General features: G+C 32.9%; 2 protein-coding genes across 2 annotated transcripts; both read right to left on the bottom strand.

Moving 5' to 3' along the window:
• Positions 1 to 8,265: 8,265 nt before the first annotated feature.
• Positions 8,266 to 10,694, bottom strand: LOC120272126 (disease resistance protein RPS2-like). The gene is made up of 2 exons (XM_039278881.1): positions 10,387 to 10,694; positions 8,266 to 8,863 (listed from the first exon to the last, which is right to left on the bottom strand). The coding sequence occupies exons 1-2, from the start codon at positions 10,692 to 10,694 to the stop codon at positions 8,266 to 8,268; spliced, it is 906 nt and encodes a 301-aa protein (XP_039134815.1).
• An 83-nt stretch (positions 10,695 to 10,777) lies between these two features.
• Positions 10,778 to 11,296, bottom strand: LOC120272133 (probable disease resistance protein At1g61310). The gene has a single exon (XM_039278892.1). The coding sequence runs from the start codon at positions 11,294 to 11,296 to the stop codon at positions 10,778 to 10,780; it is 519 nt and encodes a 172-aa protein (XP_039134826.1).
• Positions 11,297 to 16,368: the final 5,072 nt, after the last annotated feature.

Here is a 16,368-nt window from a genome sequence, read left to right on the forward strand (position 1 = left end):
AAGTAAAAAAATTATGACAAAATTCAAATTTTTTTAAACAAATTTGAATTTAAGTTCAAAAAATAAATTAAAAAAAAAAGAATTTTCTCACAATGGATCTCTGAAAAACAAAATATTGGGAGAACTATGGGTGAACATGGGAGAGAGATGTTGATGGAGAAAAGAAGGAAGAAGAAAAAAGACATGGACGAGGGAGAGAAAAGAGGAAAGAAAGAAAAAGAATAGAAAGAGGCAAAGATTAGAAAAAGAACATTAGAAAAAGAAAAAAAAAGAGATTGGAGAGGGAGAGAGGAAAAAGACAAAGGGAACTAAGGACACGAAGGAAGACAGAGAAGCATGGATGTAATGATCAAGACATGAAGTATGGGGTGGAGTTGGTGTTCATGCTGTTGTTTATGATCAAGCATGGATGCTTGTGAAATACAAGCATGGGAAGCATAGGACTGTTTTTATTACATTGTACTGGAAGTTATGTTAGTTACGTTTTGAAGAGAGAATGAGTTTTACTCAATGTCTTGGCAATTGTATCCAGCCAATGTGGTGTAGTTTAAGTTTAAGTTAGGCCCAATAGGGTGCTAGTCAAGTTATGTGAACCAATGGGTGCAATCTTGAAAAACTTTTTGACTTCCTACTTTATCATAAAATACTGGAAAAAAGCTGAGTGCTCATTGGTTGGTCTAACATCTTCTTCCACTCACACTCTCTTTGACCAGACAACCCAGTAAAGTCTTATACTAGGCATTTCATCAAACACTTGTATCTTTCTCTTTAATTTTCAGCCTCTCCACACTAACAATGTCGAGGAAGAAGCATACTAGGTATGGTCCTTTAAAAGTGCATAGAATTGATCTCATGTAATATATGCATGTAAAGATTGCTGAAAATGATATGAAAGGCCAAGTATTTATGTCCTCAAATCTTTTGCCGACGATAGATATATTAAGTACATTTGACTATGTATGCATGATTCCCTATATCATCTTTCTGGAATTTTTTTTTTAAAGGATTGAAGATTATAAGCATAGTATTACAGGTTCTTTCATTTATGGGTGCATGTGTCTTCATTATGATTTGTCTTTCTATTTGTTCCCCCATAATCTCTAAACCTTGCTTCCTCTTTTGTGTTTTGTCATAAAAAAATACCGTATCTTACAAAGCCTATTACTAAAGTTGATTAAGTCTTGTTATTTGCATGATCTAGTAATAAATTTCAAAAGATAAGGTTGTTGATAATGAGATTGTTGACTAAGTGCCCATTTGGTAGACAGGATAGGATATGGACGGATATGATATGAGGACTGGATAAGAGTATGAAAGGATATGGGCATCATAAGCTCGTATCATATCCTACTTTTGGTCAAACTGAATAAGCCATTAGATAGTATCTTGTTATCTTATTTTACGTTTGAAGTGGACCATGTAATGACAGGATATGATATGAATGCTATGTAAATATACAAAACTACCCTTTATGATATAGTTATATATCCTTTTTTAAATTAGACTTTTTTTTATAATTTTTATCTGAATGATTTATTTATTGATAGATTTATTAGTTTTCATTAAATTTTTAAAAAATAAATAACCTATAAATAATATTCACAAATATATTGATTGCAATATCACCAACTTTCAAAAATTATAGTTCATACCTTTCTTTTTTTTTTTGAGAAAATCATACACAGAATCATCAATATAGCAAAATACATATCAAAATCAATTTGCCATCCAGAGCAACTAAAAATAAGACATGCTAAAAAAAGAGATTTAGAAGAAAAATAACTTGTTGAGAATGAGATAGACGGAGAAACCATTTAACTACTTAAGATACCAAAAACCTTACTTAAATAGTGAAATTAGTGTCCTTTGACTAGCTTCATGTCCCATAGGGGTTAAAAGATTAAAATAAGAGATACAAGAAAATCCTGAGGGAGAGAAACCAAATAATATGGCAAACTTGTAAATTTAATTTTTTATCATATCCTACTTGTTTCCATCCTGACTCCTCCCTATAAGATTCATTATCATGCGCCCAATAGGATAAAGTGAGTCAATAGGATATGCCTATCATATCCTATTGGCACACCAAACAAAGGATAATAACAGGATATGATAGTCTATCATATCTTATCGTTCTTATCATGTCTACCAAACAGGCCTTAATTATAGCCATATGAGATAAGATTATGATATATGTGAAACCTACTCTTGTTTGTAGTTTGTAAAAAAAGAATTAATCTAATGGGGTGAAATCCCAAATCATTTAACACAACTATTAGTTGTAGCCTATCTAAGAATCACATAATGACAGGATAGCTTGATTGCATGGCTCTCTTGCCTGTACTCACATTAGGTTTTTGTTTTTTTAGCATTGTTAATATGTATGTTTTAAATATAGGACGACAAAAAAAATTTTTGGACAGATAATATAAAGGCGGGTCTTAATGTATTATATGCAAATTTGGGAAAGGGAATGCATAAATAAAACTCGCTATGATTTATTGTCACAAAAAAAAAAAAAATTATTGCAAAGATGTGAATATTTGGATTCATTCAGGAGAAAATTATCTAAAACAAACTTATAAAAAAATGTGAGGTTCGGGAGGCTTGATTCAAAAATTCATAGGCGATATATAAAAAAAATGAAAATAAGGGCTTATTTGCAAAGTTAGTGATCTTCTTTTGAAAATATAAAGTATGACGGTTTATAACAAAATTTATAAGTGAGATGTAGAAAGATAAAAAAAATTGGGCTTAATTATAAAGATTACATAAAATGAGGAAATGAGAGATCTCTAAGGATCTATTTACAAAATTGGTAAGGATATGTAAAAATATAAAAAAAAATTGGGTTTATTAGCAAAAATGACAGGAAATTGAAGAATGGAAGAAATCATAGGGTTTAGTTGCATTATTGTGAAAATTCGTGAAAGAAGAAGAGTTTATGGTCTAAAATGCAAAAAGAACTCTAGAGGGGCTAGAGTACAAAAGAAAATAAAAAAATATATATATAATTATAAAAAAAATTGTTTTAGTAAAGATGAGCGGTATTTGGGTAATTTCATAAGATGCCTAAAGCCATGCTGTTGAAGATCTTTGAAGACTTCTCACTTGAAGCTCACTATGATATCTATTGCATAGCCACTACTCTCTTTGAGGGGGTCTCACCATCACCTCTTAACACTCACGCAAGCTGAAAGAGTTGATAAAGACATGGTGAAGGCCTTGCTTTAAGCTCATTATGATGTTTAATGCATGGTGACTACTCTCCTTAAAGTGGCCTCTCTATTGCCACTTGACAGTCACACGAGTTGAAAAGAGTCGATGGAAAAAATAATAAAGATCTCTCTTGAAGCTCACTGTGATTACCAATGTATAGCGATTGCTCTCCTTGAGGGGACCTCTCCATTGCCTCTTGACAGTCACATAAGCTGAAAAGAGTTGATGAGGATATGATGAAGAAAACAAAGGCTCCCTGTGAGGTACAATGCATGAGAGCTCTCAATGAGAGTCTCACCATTACCTTTTAATGCTCACAGAGGGTCTTCATGTTGATGTTCAAGCTTCTCAAGACTCATGTTGATATTCAAGCTTCATGTCAAAGACAAAGACTCTTGGTGAGGTACAATGCATGGGAGCTCTGAATGAGAGTCTCACCACTGCCTTTTGATGCTCACAAAAGATTTCAACACTCATCAAAATCAAAGGAGATCAAGTTTGTGATTCGTAACCAAGGGGATACAACTTGAGATCTACAAGAAATTCTAAAACAAAAAACAAAATAAGCCAAAGTCATTAAGTTAGTGACCAGATCATGTAAGAGGTCATGATCCAATGTTGTGCAAGTCAAGGCTCCAAGGCATAAGAGAGTCAAGGCTTAAAAACTCGAATGAATTGACAAATGGACTCTATAGAGTCTCGAAGACATTCACAGCTAGAGACTTAAATGAGTTTCACTAGTAGATAAAAATTGATAACTTCACCAGCATGAAACACTGAAGTCTTCAAACATCAAAATTAAAGAGGATCAATTTGTAACTCATAAACATAGTAGGATAACACCTCGCTTCTCAAATAAAGCTTAAGATGCAAACTAAAGAATTTGAAGATGATCAAAGTCAACAAAGACAAGGAATGTATTCAAGCGTGCTTTTCGACTAATAAAATCAGAAGAAACCAAAATATTGTGACCCCCTATTCACACAGTCGAATAGGCATAGATCACATGAAGATGAGAGAAAATTAGTAAAATATGGTTATGAGAACTAAAATTCCTAGTTTATGTATTTTCAATCAAATCCATGTAATCATGTTCTTTTGAAGTCAATAAAATTGAATTTATGTACCACTAGAAATTGATTACAAGAAAGATACAACTAGTTTAACACTTAATACAACTAATAGAAAATTTACTGGATCTTAAAGAAAGAAAAACCCAAATATTTTAATAATGTAGCTCTCAATAGCAAGTAATAATTAGCTAAAAAAAATTAAACATAATGAACATGAAGGGTCTAAGGAAATGACAACATTAGTTTCGATAGCTCATGTTTGGGAAAAAAAAATGAACAATATTGGAACATTAATAAGTGAAAACCTATATTTTTTAAAATAAATGACAAGTTATTTAAGAACCACAAGAGAGTTGACTAAGTGAAGACAAAAAAATTCAATCAAATATTTAAGTGACTCAAATGACAAATTGAATCAATTTTCAACCAATTATGAAATATGATTGTTTTTTTCAAAACATAATAATTGCTAATCTAAAAGTATAACACAATTTAGAAATGAGCATGGATTAAACGACATAACATAACAAACTAGTAGTCCATATTAAACTTAAGGAAAGCCATCCAAACTTCATAAGCACAGAAAGAAGTTTAAATTTCAATATAGTAAGGCCTAATGCTAGCAACATTGAATTAAATGAAACACAATGTCAAGTGTCAGACCAAAACAAGACCTTCCACAAATACTAAACTTTACATGTTCATGAATGCTGAATTGGTCACCTGAATACACTTTAGAAACTCTACTAAAGAGTATTACTCTAGAAGACTACCATATTTTCGATATAAAAATACAACAATAAGTCATAGACACCCCAACATTCATTAAATAACATCGAAATGGAATAAGACCAACTAGTCTCAATCCAAGCCAATACAATTAATAATATGAATTAGACACAATATCTTTCCAGAGAAGGGAATGGCGTTGATAAGAAAATTTTTCACATCTTCCTCATTTTGAAAATTGAGCCTTGCAATCTATCTGAGAGTAAAAATAAAAAAGGGTGAGCTATGACTAGATAAGTAAAATAATAGACAACATGTACTATCAATTTTTTCAAATTTTTCTAACAAATTAAGTTAAAGGGCTTGTTTTCAATAGCAATTATAGAAATATTCTATTTGGCACACATTCATTCAATATGCTTTAGTTAAGCCTCTACAAACATAAACACATTTGACAAACATGGTATAAATCAATAAAATTATAATTACTTAGACATTGATAATATTATAATCTTAATCTTGCTAATTATCTCGATACTGAATTCCAATTGTTAGACATCTAATGTATCAACATATACCCATGTTAATTAGATATCAATCCCAATGTTCACTCTAGTTGCGGGAATTTAATAAACCAACGTTTACTCTTATTAGTAGTGGTAAGATATTGATTCAAAGTCAATTAACATTGCTTGCCTGCTCATTTAAGTTTAAATCATTGAATTTTGATACCACTCATTCTAGTGTCTATTAAAAAACTTGCAACTTTCAATTTTTATGTTAAAATAATTTGTGTTGTCCATAAAAACGTTCCATGCAAAAATAGAGACTTTTATTTCATTTAAAAACTCTGTACAAAAGCTACATACGTATCTTAGTAATAAAAATTTCATTTCTTATCATATTCTAACAGTCTCTAACATTGTCCGGTCTCTAACATTGTCCGGAAACGATTTCATTCCTTTTAATTTTCTTTAAAAACCAATTTTACCTTCAAGCTTTCACAATTTTTACAAATTTAAAAAGTCATTGATTGCCAACATTTTTACAAGCATTGAATAAATTCACTGTTTTGCATGTTTTCATAAACTACAAAATTTCATATTTTTGATGTCGTCAAAATTTAAAAAATATCAAAGCTGAATTATTTTCTTCTTCTCTTTTAATTTTTATGGACAAGGGCCCATATCACGGAGGGATGAAATTAGTACCTTTAACATACTTTTGCCCTACTTGAGTTGATATTCGAATTCGCCTCCTTAGTAAGGCACAAACGCCCTACATATGGGACCCAATGCTAACAAACCAATAGGTCGTTGGCAAGATTTCATATTTACAATCTCATGATTTCAAATATTTGTATATTTATGAAAATATAGATTTCAAAATCAATGACATTATATTTTTAAAGAATTTCAAATTAATATTCATTGTTTCTCATTAAACTTTTACTCATAGAATATTATTATTTGTTTTTTTTTAAATGTGAACAAACCACAAATTAAACCATCAATCTATATACATAATGCTTCATGCTCAAATCTAATCAAACAAATAAATATAAACTGATTAAACAACATAAAGGTTGAGAACTCACCTTGAACTTTGCCTGTGTCAATTCAGGTATAATTAATTTCCTTTGACCCCTGTTGATAGAAATTAAGTTAGAATGCAATTTTTTTTTTCAGAAAACCTTATAAAAGGTAAATTTCTATTTAACAATACCCAAGGGGATAATTGGAAAAATGAGTTTACTAGACACACAAAAAAGGCAAAGATGAATTTAGAATTTAAAAAACTAAAAAAATAATTAATTAGTTTAAAAGTTTAGACATGGGATGTTTCGTTGGTGAGTTACTCACATAATCCCACCAAACATACCAAACTTATCCAAGGAACCCATTATTTAAATAAACATATTTATTAATTATTTTTTAAAAAATATTAATATCAATAAATATCTATTATAAACTAAATTTTTTAATTTTATGATATTAATTAAATAACAGCATGATCATGATCAGCTCATAAAAAGATTATATTCCAAATCAATTTTTTTTAAAAAAAAAATTCTATTCAACTCATGGTTTTTTTCAGCAATCAAACACAACCTGCGCCTTCTAGCAATCTCGTCCTTCTTGTAACTCTTACAAAAGAAAACTGAAAGACGCTCTTTCAACTGTGGATCTTCCCATGCCAATGTTTCCCAACATTCTTGTCTCCCTGAGATATTCGACTACCAGGAAATAGATGTCTCATTGTTTATCAAGAAAGGGAGCCTCTTCAATTTGGGACAGTCTAATAGTTTGATAGCCGAAAGTAAATCACAAACCAATTTCCCTTTGCAAATACTTCTCAAGCTTGGCAAGTCCTCCAAAACTGAAACTTCTTAATTTTGGAAGGGTAGTAGTCATATCTGCACTGGCTTCGCCTGAAATTATATCCTCCATTTCATGGCACCCAATTATTGATATTTCTTCAATATTTTGAAGGTTGTTCACCAGCAAATTAATTGGTATCAAATACTTCAACTTGTGACAATAATCAATCATGAGGTGTGTCAAGTTCTTGAAGGTTTCTTCATGGGCTTTTTCTTTGCACAAGCCCTTAAAATTGTGAAGTCTTTCCAAATGAAGCCTTTTTAAGAAAGGAAGCACAATTTCTCCATCCCCTCCAATCCACAATATTTTATTGCATTTTTTTATTCTACAGTATATCAACCGTCTTAATTCATCAGACCCAAAATAATCTAACAATCGGACAAATTTGTAACCGCAAATTTCCAAACTTCCAAACAGTTTGCAGCACCGGGCAACATAACTTTGTCCACGCTCTCATGTCCAACACATACATGAATTACTGCAAATAGAAAACGATCAAAATTTTTCAAGAGATCAAATTGATCAGCCCTGCTAATGTAGTTATTGAAGGTCAACACATCATAGAAATTTGCTGAAAATCTGGTCAAATTCTTCAGGGCTATGATTTCCTTAACTGTTGAATTATCTACAACATAACCACCCATGTAAAGAATTTCAAGGCAGGACATTTTTATAAGTGCTCTAGATGATAAACGAGGTGGTTTAGATTGATCATGTCCTAATCCTACTTTGGAAAAGTCTAGATGTCTAAGTTTTACCAAGTTTTCGAGCCCATGGGGTAATTCTTTTAAGGAAAATAGCTGTGCAAGTTTTAACAGGCTTAGTTTCTGGAACTTAGCTAATGAAGGCAAACACTTGAGCTGCTAGCACTTTGTCAAGATCAGCGCTTGAAGGTTCACCAAGACAGAAATCAAATTCGGAAGTGATTTTATTCCAGTATTTGAGAGGTCAAGGACTTTAAGGTTGTGCATATGCTTGAAGAATGTGTCAGAGAAAGTAATCTCAGAGTACTTTGTGCCATTATGGTGTAGCAGCAAAGTAGATAGTTGGGGACAATTTGGTTGGCCGCTAAATGCTTTGATATCATTTCTCATCAATGAGACTCTTTGTAGACTTTCAACCCATTCTTCCTCCTTAGGTGACTCCTCCAACCGTAATCCAACTTTTACCATGAAGAGAGGTGGCTCTCTTGTGATGTTAATTGCAAGATCCCGGATCAAGTCATGCATCCTCACATACTTATCATCATCCCTGATGCTCTCTATCATGCATGCATCTTTGAGTTCCTTGAGATAAGCATGCCCTTTGTCTTTCTCAGTCTGTATACTCCCCTCTTCATTGATCAAGCCCTCAGCCATCCAGTATTCAATCAGCACATCAACTAATATTTGATGGTCCTCTGGATATAGAGCACAATACAAGAAATATGCACGAATTTTGTCATTGCTCAACCAGTTGTAACTGAATTTAAGACTCCCAAATACTTCTTGGCCCATACCATGTATCTGATCTACCCTTGATGTTTTGAGTTGCTGCAGTGCATTCCTCCAGACTGGCAGTTGTTTTGCTTTCCTCAAAGCACGGCCAACAGAGATCAGGGCCAGTGGTAGTGATAAGTGCTTGTGCGATATGAATACTGTAGCAGCCCGGCCGAGAAATCAGAGAAACAGAGAATCCACACGGGCGTGTGGAAATTATCCACGCCCGTGTGGAAATTCCACAGGGGCGTGTGACATCATACACTCCCGTGCAGTCGCCCGATTCCAGCCCTATTTAAAGCCGATTTCAGCCCCGATTTTGGTATTCTTTTCTCCATCTTTTCCCCAACTTGTGAGAGGACTTCGGCTAGGGTTTCGGGGGGTATTGGCCAAGGTTTTGGAGAAGTTCTACGGCTCTGACATCGTGATTCCATTAGGAAGAAGGTTGGTAGGGGAGCTTCGATCGAGGCGTATCCTATACCGGACGAAGGAATCTTTGGACGACTAGTAGAGGACTCTCCACAAGACCATCGACACGACCATCGAGGGGGTTTTTTTATGGATTCTTTGATTGTATTAAGCTCCATGGAGAGCTAAACCCCTAGTGGGTACTTGGATGATTGTGAACCCTAGGATGTATTCGTTTCATTGAACTTCTTTATTATGCTTTCAATAAATTGATGTTTATTGTGAGTTCCAACCTTGAATGTTTAATTGTATGAACATTTCCCCTAGAGTGACACTAGGGTTGAGAGTTCTTGTTGGTAACCTTGTGAGTGAGTGACACACCACGAGCGTTAGACAAAGCTAGGTTGGAGAGGGTTGAGAGGGTGAGTCGAGAGGTACAGGGATGAACCTCCGCTGGGATGAACCTCCGCTGGGTTGATAGATTCTACCTTTGTTCCTTGGGTTCTTTGCGGCCATAATAGAGTGAGTGGTCTAAGGGATGAACCTCCGCTGGGGCCTAGTTACGCGTGTAATGGAGTGAAGCGTTGAGAGGATCTTAGTATCTAGGGCTTAATTGTGGCTAGGGACCTTCCGCCCGGACCAAAGGGTTAGGTCTATATTTAGGAAGAGATTTATCATTTGGAATCCCTAGAGTTCATTGCAACTCTATGCAAGTGCGAGGTGTTGAGATTGTTCGATTTCTCCTCCGGGACATGTATAGAGTTAGGCATAGTTGACCTTAGATTTGGGACTATGTATGTAAGGATTTCCAAGACTCACCATTGCATTGATTAGGAAGCATAATAGAGAGTTCTTGCACTTGAAGCGATTATCCTAGGTGAAGCATTATCCGAGTACCCCATCTTTATCGATTGCCTTACCCTCTTCTTACTTTTGCTCTTTCACTTGTTGATTTTATTGTTGAGAATTGAATCAATTTCACACTATTCACAATTGATCTTCCACATAGCTAAGAATCAAATTAAGTATTTTCACTCCCTACTCCCTGTGGATTCGACCCCGCTCACCCGGGATTATTACTTCGACAAGCCCGTGCACTTGCGGGATATAAGCAAGGGGAATTTGTCAGGCAGCCTTCCACATTCCTTTGCTACCTGCTTTGCAATTGGCTGAATTTCAGTGGACATAATAACATCTTCAGCACCAACTTTAATTTCTTTTTCACTCTCCATGCTATTAAAAACGTTCATGGAACTGGTGGTCCACACAACTTTGGACACATTACTTCCATCAGGCTCAGGAATACCCACATTTTGCAGAGAAACTCTTTCCCAAATATCATCTAAGATGATGATAAAGTTCTTCCTCCTTCCAAAAGCTTCATGTAATACCTGTGCTCTATTCATTAAATCTGGAGATGATAGTTCACAATGTAACCCTTCTACAATTTTATTTTGTAGCTCCATCTCATTGAGATAACTTGAAACAGTCACCAAATAAGGATATCAAAAAATTTGTCTTTGTTTAACTCATTGTAAATCTGTGTCATGATTGTTGTCTTGCCAACGCCACCCATACCATACACACCAATTTTACCAACAACAGGATTTTTGATCCATTGCAAAATCTCTTCTTTTTTTCTTTCAGCTGAAGTACCATGTAAGGTTGTTACAGGAAAGCCAGAGGAAGTTTCGGGTGGTGAATCAATAAATATATTTTCTCTTTGAGCAAACAACTTTCCACTTTCTTTAAGATCTCTAATAGTCTCGAGTATCTCCGCTATCTTCTTGCTTCTCTTCAAACGGGTATAGTAATTTGGGCAAAATCCTTTGAAACACATATGATGTGCATCAACAGAACCTAAGCTGTGCACCTCCTTTTCTATGTCCTCCATGTTCTTCAACCAATTTTCTACCACTTCTTTCGGTTTCTTTCCGTACGGCACATTTTTCAGTTGGACATTAATGTCATTTTTTTGGCTTCTCAAAAATTCCAACTCTCTCCGCATAGTTTTCTCATTTTTGTCAACTTTTCTGATATAGTTCAATTGTTGGCAAATTGGTGAGCATGCAGGCTTCCAAGCACATGATAACAGCCCAGAGATAGCTCACCACAATCTCTATTGTATATAGTAAGGAGTTGTACCTAACATAAAGTCATAAACTAAGGTTTACATTTGTTTCAACATTTTAAATCTTACATAAGTAAATCATAATATATGATAAATAAGAACATGCGACTTAAAAATAGATTAACCGGGAGATATGTAACTGAAAATTAAAGAGTTTAGTGCTTGTGAGGTAAACTGAAGATTTCTCTGGTTAAATTTCTGCTAGATATATATAGAGTTTTGTAAAGCCACTCTTCAAATTGAGACTTCACATGGTCTTGAAAGGGCATACCTTCTAATACAGGTTGTTCTAACTTTTTTCTTTTTCAGTTGTTAAGTTTTTCAATTGTGAAGAAAGCGTGGTACAAGTAATGCAGAGAAGGTGCAGAGACTCAAAAGAATGAAGTGATTCAACGATCAAACTTGTTTATTTAGTTTTGTAGTTCACTCACTAAAACCAAGTAATTATGAAATCATCTGATCATCCAAATAAAACTACTAGAGTGATAGTTTCAAGTATATGTCACATTGGACATCATGTGTAATTGTAAATAAATTAAAGATCGTAAATGTCACATGTCCGAGATAATGGTAAATGTCACAGGTCCAAGATAATGGTAAATGTCACAGGTCCGAGATAAGGAAACCCTGCTTCAGTAAACCTTTCAAAAAAAAAACCACAATGATATTTAAGCAACTCTTCTTACCATCTACCAGATTTTGCCTTGAAAGCTCATATATATCAGCATGACATTTGATCTCGGCCCTGAAAAGCAATTTGCAGATTAAACTGTTTGAGAAGCACTTGTCTAACACTAAACTTGACTAGTGTGAAATCTCTGGATGTATATCTTTAGAAGAAACACACAAAGTTAATCATATAGCCAGATCATCTAATTTTCAACCCCGAAAACAGGTTCATAAATTCAACTGTTTGAACCCCAAAAAAAATGAATGAAAAAAACAATGAGAATTATTCTCAGAACAACAAAATTTCGCAAATAACTTTATCTTGATGAATTTAACTGAAAAATTATATTAAGCATAAGAAGATATGAATGCTCAAAGCAACAAAAATAAAAAAGATTTAAACAGAAGGCTTCAGTATTTACATACCTCAGATTTTTAATGCTTATGTTCAGTTGAATTGTGGAAAAAAATGAAACTTGGATGCTTGAAAATTATCTATAATGACATTTTCATTTTCCAAGTAAAGCTTAAAATTTTATCTTCCTTGGATGCCGTAATAAAGAAGAATGACACAAATTAAGAAATTTTACCTTATCTTATAAGATTCATGAATGTTCTAAAGCATAAGTTTGCTTATCTTATAAGATTCATGAGTGTTCTAGAGCAAATTCCACCATAAAATAGCACTTAGATATCTCAGTAGTTTTTGGAAAAAAGGCATGTGTTGGTTTTTAACAACATCATGTAATAATAAAAAGCCACAAATGAAGAAAAACAAGTTAGGCAGGATAAGGATCAGTTTCAACACAATTATAATTAAGGTCATTTATAGTTATTAGTTTAAATACTAAAAGGTTACGTTGAAGATCATTTTAGATTGCAAGCATATGGAAATGATGAAGCAGCATAGGTTATGAAAATCAAAGAGCTTTCAAGATACAACATATTCCTTAAGATAGATGGGAAAAATAACTGATCCTGAAACAGAAATTTAAAGAACATGACAAGTTTCCAACCAGATGAACTTAATTTTTACAAAATTTTGGCAAAATGAGTTAAAAAAATGGCCAACAGGCAAAATTAGAAAAAAAAAAAATAGCATGAATAGACAGCATTACCAAAATCTAGCTACCAAATAAGGAATATGGCTAGAACCAAACATAAACAAAGGTTTAAATTTGTTTCAACATTATAAATCTTACACAAGTACATCATTATTACAAATAAGAAATTTGACTTAAAAACAGATTAATTAGGAGCTAGGTAACTAAAAATTAAAGCCAGTCTTTCAAAGTGAGACTTCACATGGTCTTGAAAGGGCAAATCTTTTAATACATGCTGTTCTAACTTCTTTTCTTTTTCAGTTGTAAGCTTTTCAATTGTTAAAGATGCATGTTACAAGTAATGCAGAGAAGCTACGGAAGCTCCAAAGAATGAAGTGATTCAACAAGCAAACTGGTTAATTTAGTTTTGCAATGCACTCATGAAACTAAATCATCTGATCATCCAAATAAAACAAATATATCTGAAATTGGACATGTGTAGTGTAAAAAAAATCTTTCTCACAAAAAAATAAAAAATAAAATACAAAACAAAACAAAACGAAAAAAAAAACAAAACACACAATGATATTTATGTTAAGACAGGGACCCACCACCCTAACTTCTCCATAACTGCAATTAGAGGGAAGGATTGGCTTAGGATACATAAGGCTAAGGAGATTGGCTCTCACAGGCTGTGGGACTATGGACCAGGTTAACTATTGCATCCCAACACCCCCTGGGCCCACAGTGGATGCGGGACCCAAGATCCTAGTCAAGGCCGATCGGAACAGTAGCTCTGATACCATATTAAGACAAGGACCCACCACCCTAACTTCTCCATAACTGCAGTTAGAGGGAAGGATTGACTTAGGATATATAAGGCTAGGGAGATTGGCTCTCACAGGCGATGTGGGACTATGGACCAGGTTAACCATTGCGTCCCAACAATTTAAACAACTCTACTTACCATCTACAAGATTTTGCCTTAAAAGCTCATATATATATCAGCATCACATCTAATCTCAGCCCTGAAAAACAATCCGAAGATGCCACTATTAGAGAAGTACTTGTCTAACACTAAACATACTAAAATAGTATGGTTTAAAATCTCAATAGATAAACTACCAGATTTTGTCAAACAAGCTCATAATTAACCGGATCATCTGATTTTCAGCCCCGCAAACATGTTCAAACCGGATTCCACTGTTAGGGAAGAACTTGTCAAACACTGAACATACTAAAATAGTATGGTTTGAAATCTCTGAAGGTGTATTTTTAGAAGAAAAACACAAGTGAATAGTGAGTGTAATTGTTCTTACCCTCTACCAGATTTTGCCTCACAAGCTCATGTAACCAGATTAGTTGATTTTCAGCCCCAAAAACAACTTGATGAAGTCAACTGTTTGAAAAGATAAGTGAATGAAAGAAAAACCATGAGAATTACCTCGGAATAATAAAGTTTCCTAAATATCTTTTTCTAGATGGATTTGACTAAAATATTATAGTAAGTCTAAGAAATTATGAATGCTCGAAGGAACAAAAAAATAAAAAAAATAAAATAAAAAAAAGAAAGAGTTAAGCTAAAAACTTCAGTCTTACCGATTTTGAATGTTGTTCTCCAGTATCAACTGTGGGAAAAAAAGAGTCTGGAATTCCTGAAATTAACTACCATCACAATTCCATTTTCTTTTCTTCAAGGAATCATGAAGTTTTAGGCTTTTAGCTTTCCTGGATGCCATAATAGATAAGAGCAACTTTTTTGTTTTGGTTGGCCCTACTAACTTTAGTGCCCAACTTTGAAAATTGGTGAAAGTTGGCATCCAGTCCATGTGGATCCATGTGGGTCGTTTGGTTGGATGTAGTTGAAAATGCAGTAAATTTGTATTTGAAAATTCTTGGATTTGTAAATTTTGGAGAGTCAAATCTAGTGTTTGGTTGGATGTATTTGTAATGCTTGATTACAGAATTTTGTATTTGGTTGGAGGGATTTGTAAATTTGGATTTAAAAAACATGTGTTTGGTTTGATGTATTTTTGCTTGGATTACATGTTATGGTCACCCATGGTACTGTTACCCACACCCTAATATTATAAATAATTAATATTTATTATATAATTAATATAATTAATATATACTTAATTTATTATAATGATGGATATTATATACTTAAAATATAATATATTAATTATTTATTAAAATGATGGATATAATAATTATATGAATTTTATATTATATTAATAGATAAGGCTGTTAAAAAAAAATCTAAAGATAAAATCTCACTATATAAATTTTTCAAATATGTTTTAAATTTTTTAAATAATTTTAGTTATTTATTTTGAATTTTAATTATTTAAATATATTATTAATGATAAAGTTAAAAATATTTAATTGTGATATAGTTAATGTTGGAGATAGTCGGTTAGTTATTTTAAACAAAGATTTTTATAGTTATTGCGAACAAAGATTATGTGTTAATATACGATTAAAGTTAATATACGATTATTTGTTAAATTATTCATGAACTTGCAAATAAAGTATTCCTTGTAAAATTTGAAAATTTTAAAAATAAGATAAAGATGAATTATTCTATTAAAATTATAATTTAGTCAAAATTCATAATTACTTAGAATAAAATGATGTAAAAAGTTACTCTTGATAACAAATATAGCAATTTAAAAAAATCAACTGATAAATGCTTGGAGCTGATTGAGTAGTAGACTAGAGATTTTATATGCAATCAATTAAAATTGTCTCAGGGAATTAAAATTTAAGGATCATCATTTAAATATCCACTCCAAATTACATTACAATGTGTAGATGAAGACATAATTAGCTTTATTTGCTTTCCTAATGTTGTATCTCCGAAGTCCCCAATTGTTCAACCTCCAAATTCTGCCTTTCTTTTCTCTAATGAACTATATATATATATATAAATGCAAAGAAATACATAAATAACACATTCTTGCATTCTGATGAGATGTTTGTTTGAACAAATAACTAGCACCTTCAACTTTTGAAATGACACTAGGAACTTCCTCAATGTTAACTTCATGAATTAAATACACCACTTCATAGTGACGCACTGGCACGACACAATTACAAAAGGGTGAGCTTCAACTTTGAAAATCACTACCGTATATGCATTGTAACAATGTTCTCTGTTTTCCCATTAAGAATCAAGAGATAAATTTAATAATTAAAACTCTACCATCTATGGCCACACCTTTTTACAAATCA

Source organism: Dioscorea cayenensis, chromosome 2, assembly GCF_009730915.1.
Source record: "Dioscorea cayenensis subsp. rotundata cultivar TDr96_F1 chromosome 2, TDr96_F1_v2_PseudoChromosome.rev07_lg8_w22 25.fasta, whole genome shotgun sequence".
Taxonomy (NCBI): Eukaryota; Viridiplantae; Streptophyta; class Magnoliopsida; order Dioscoreales; family Dioscoreaceae; genus Dioscorea; species Dioscorea cayenensis.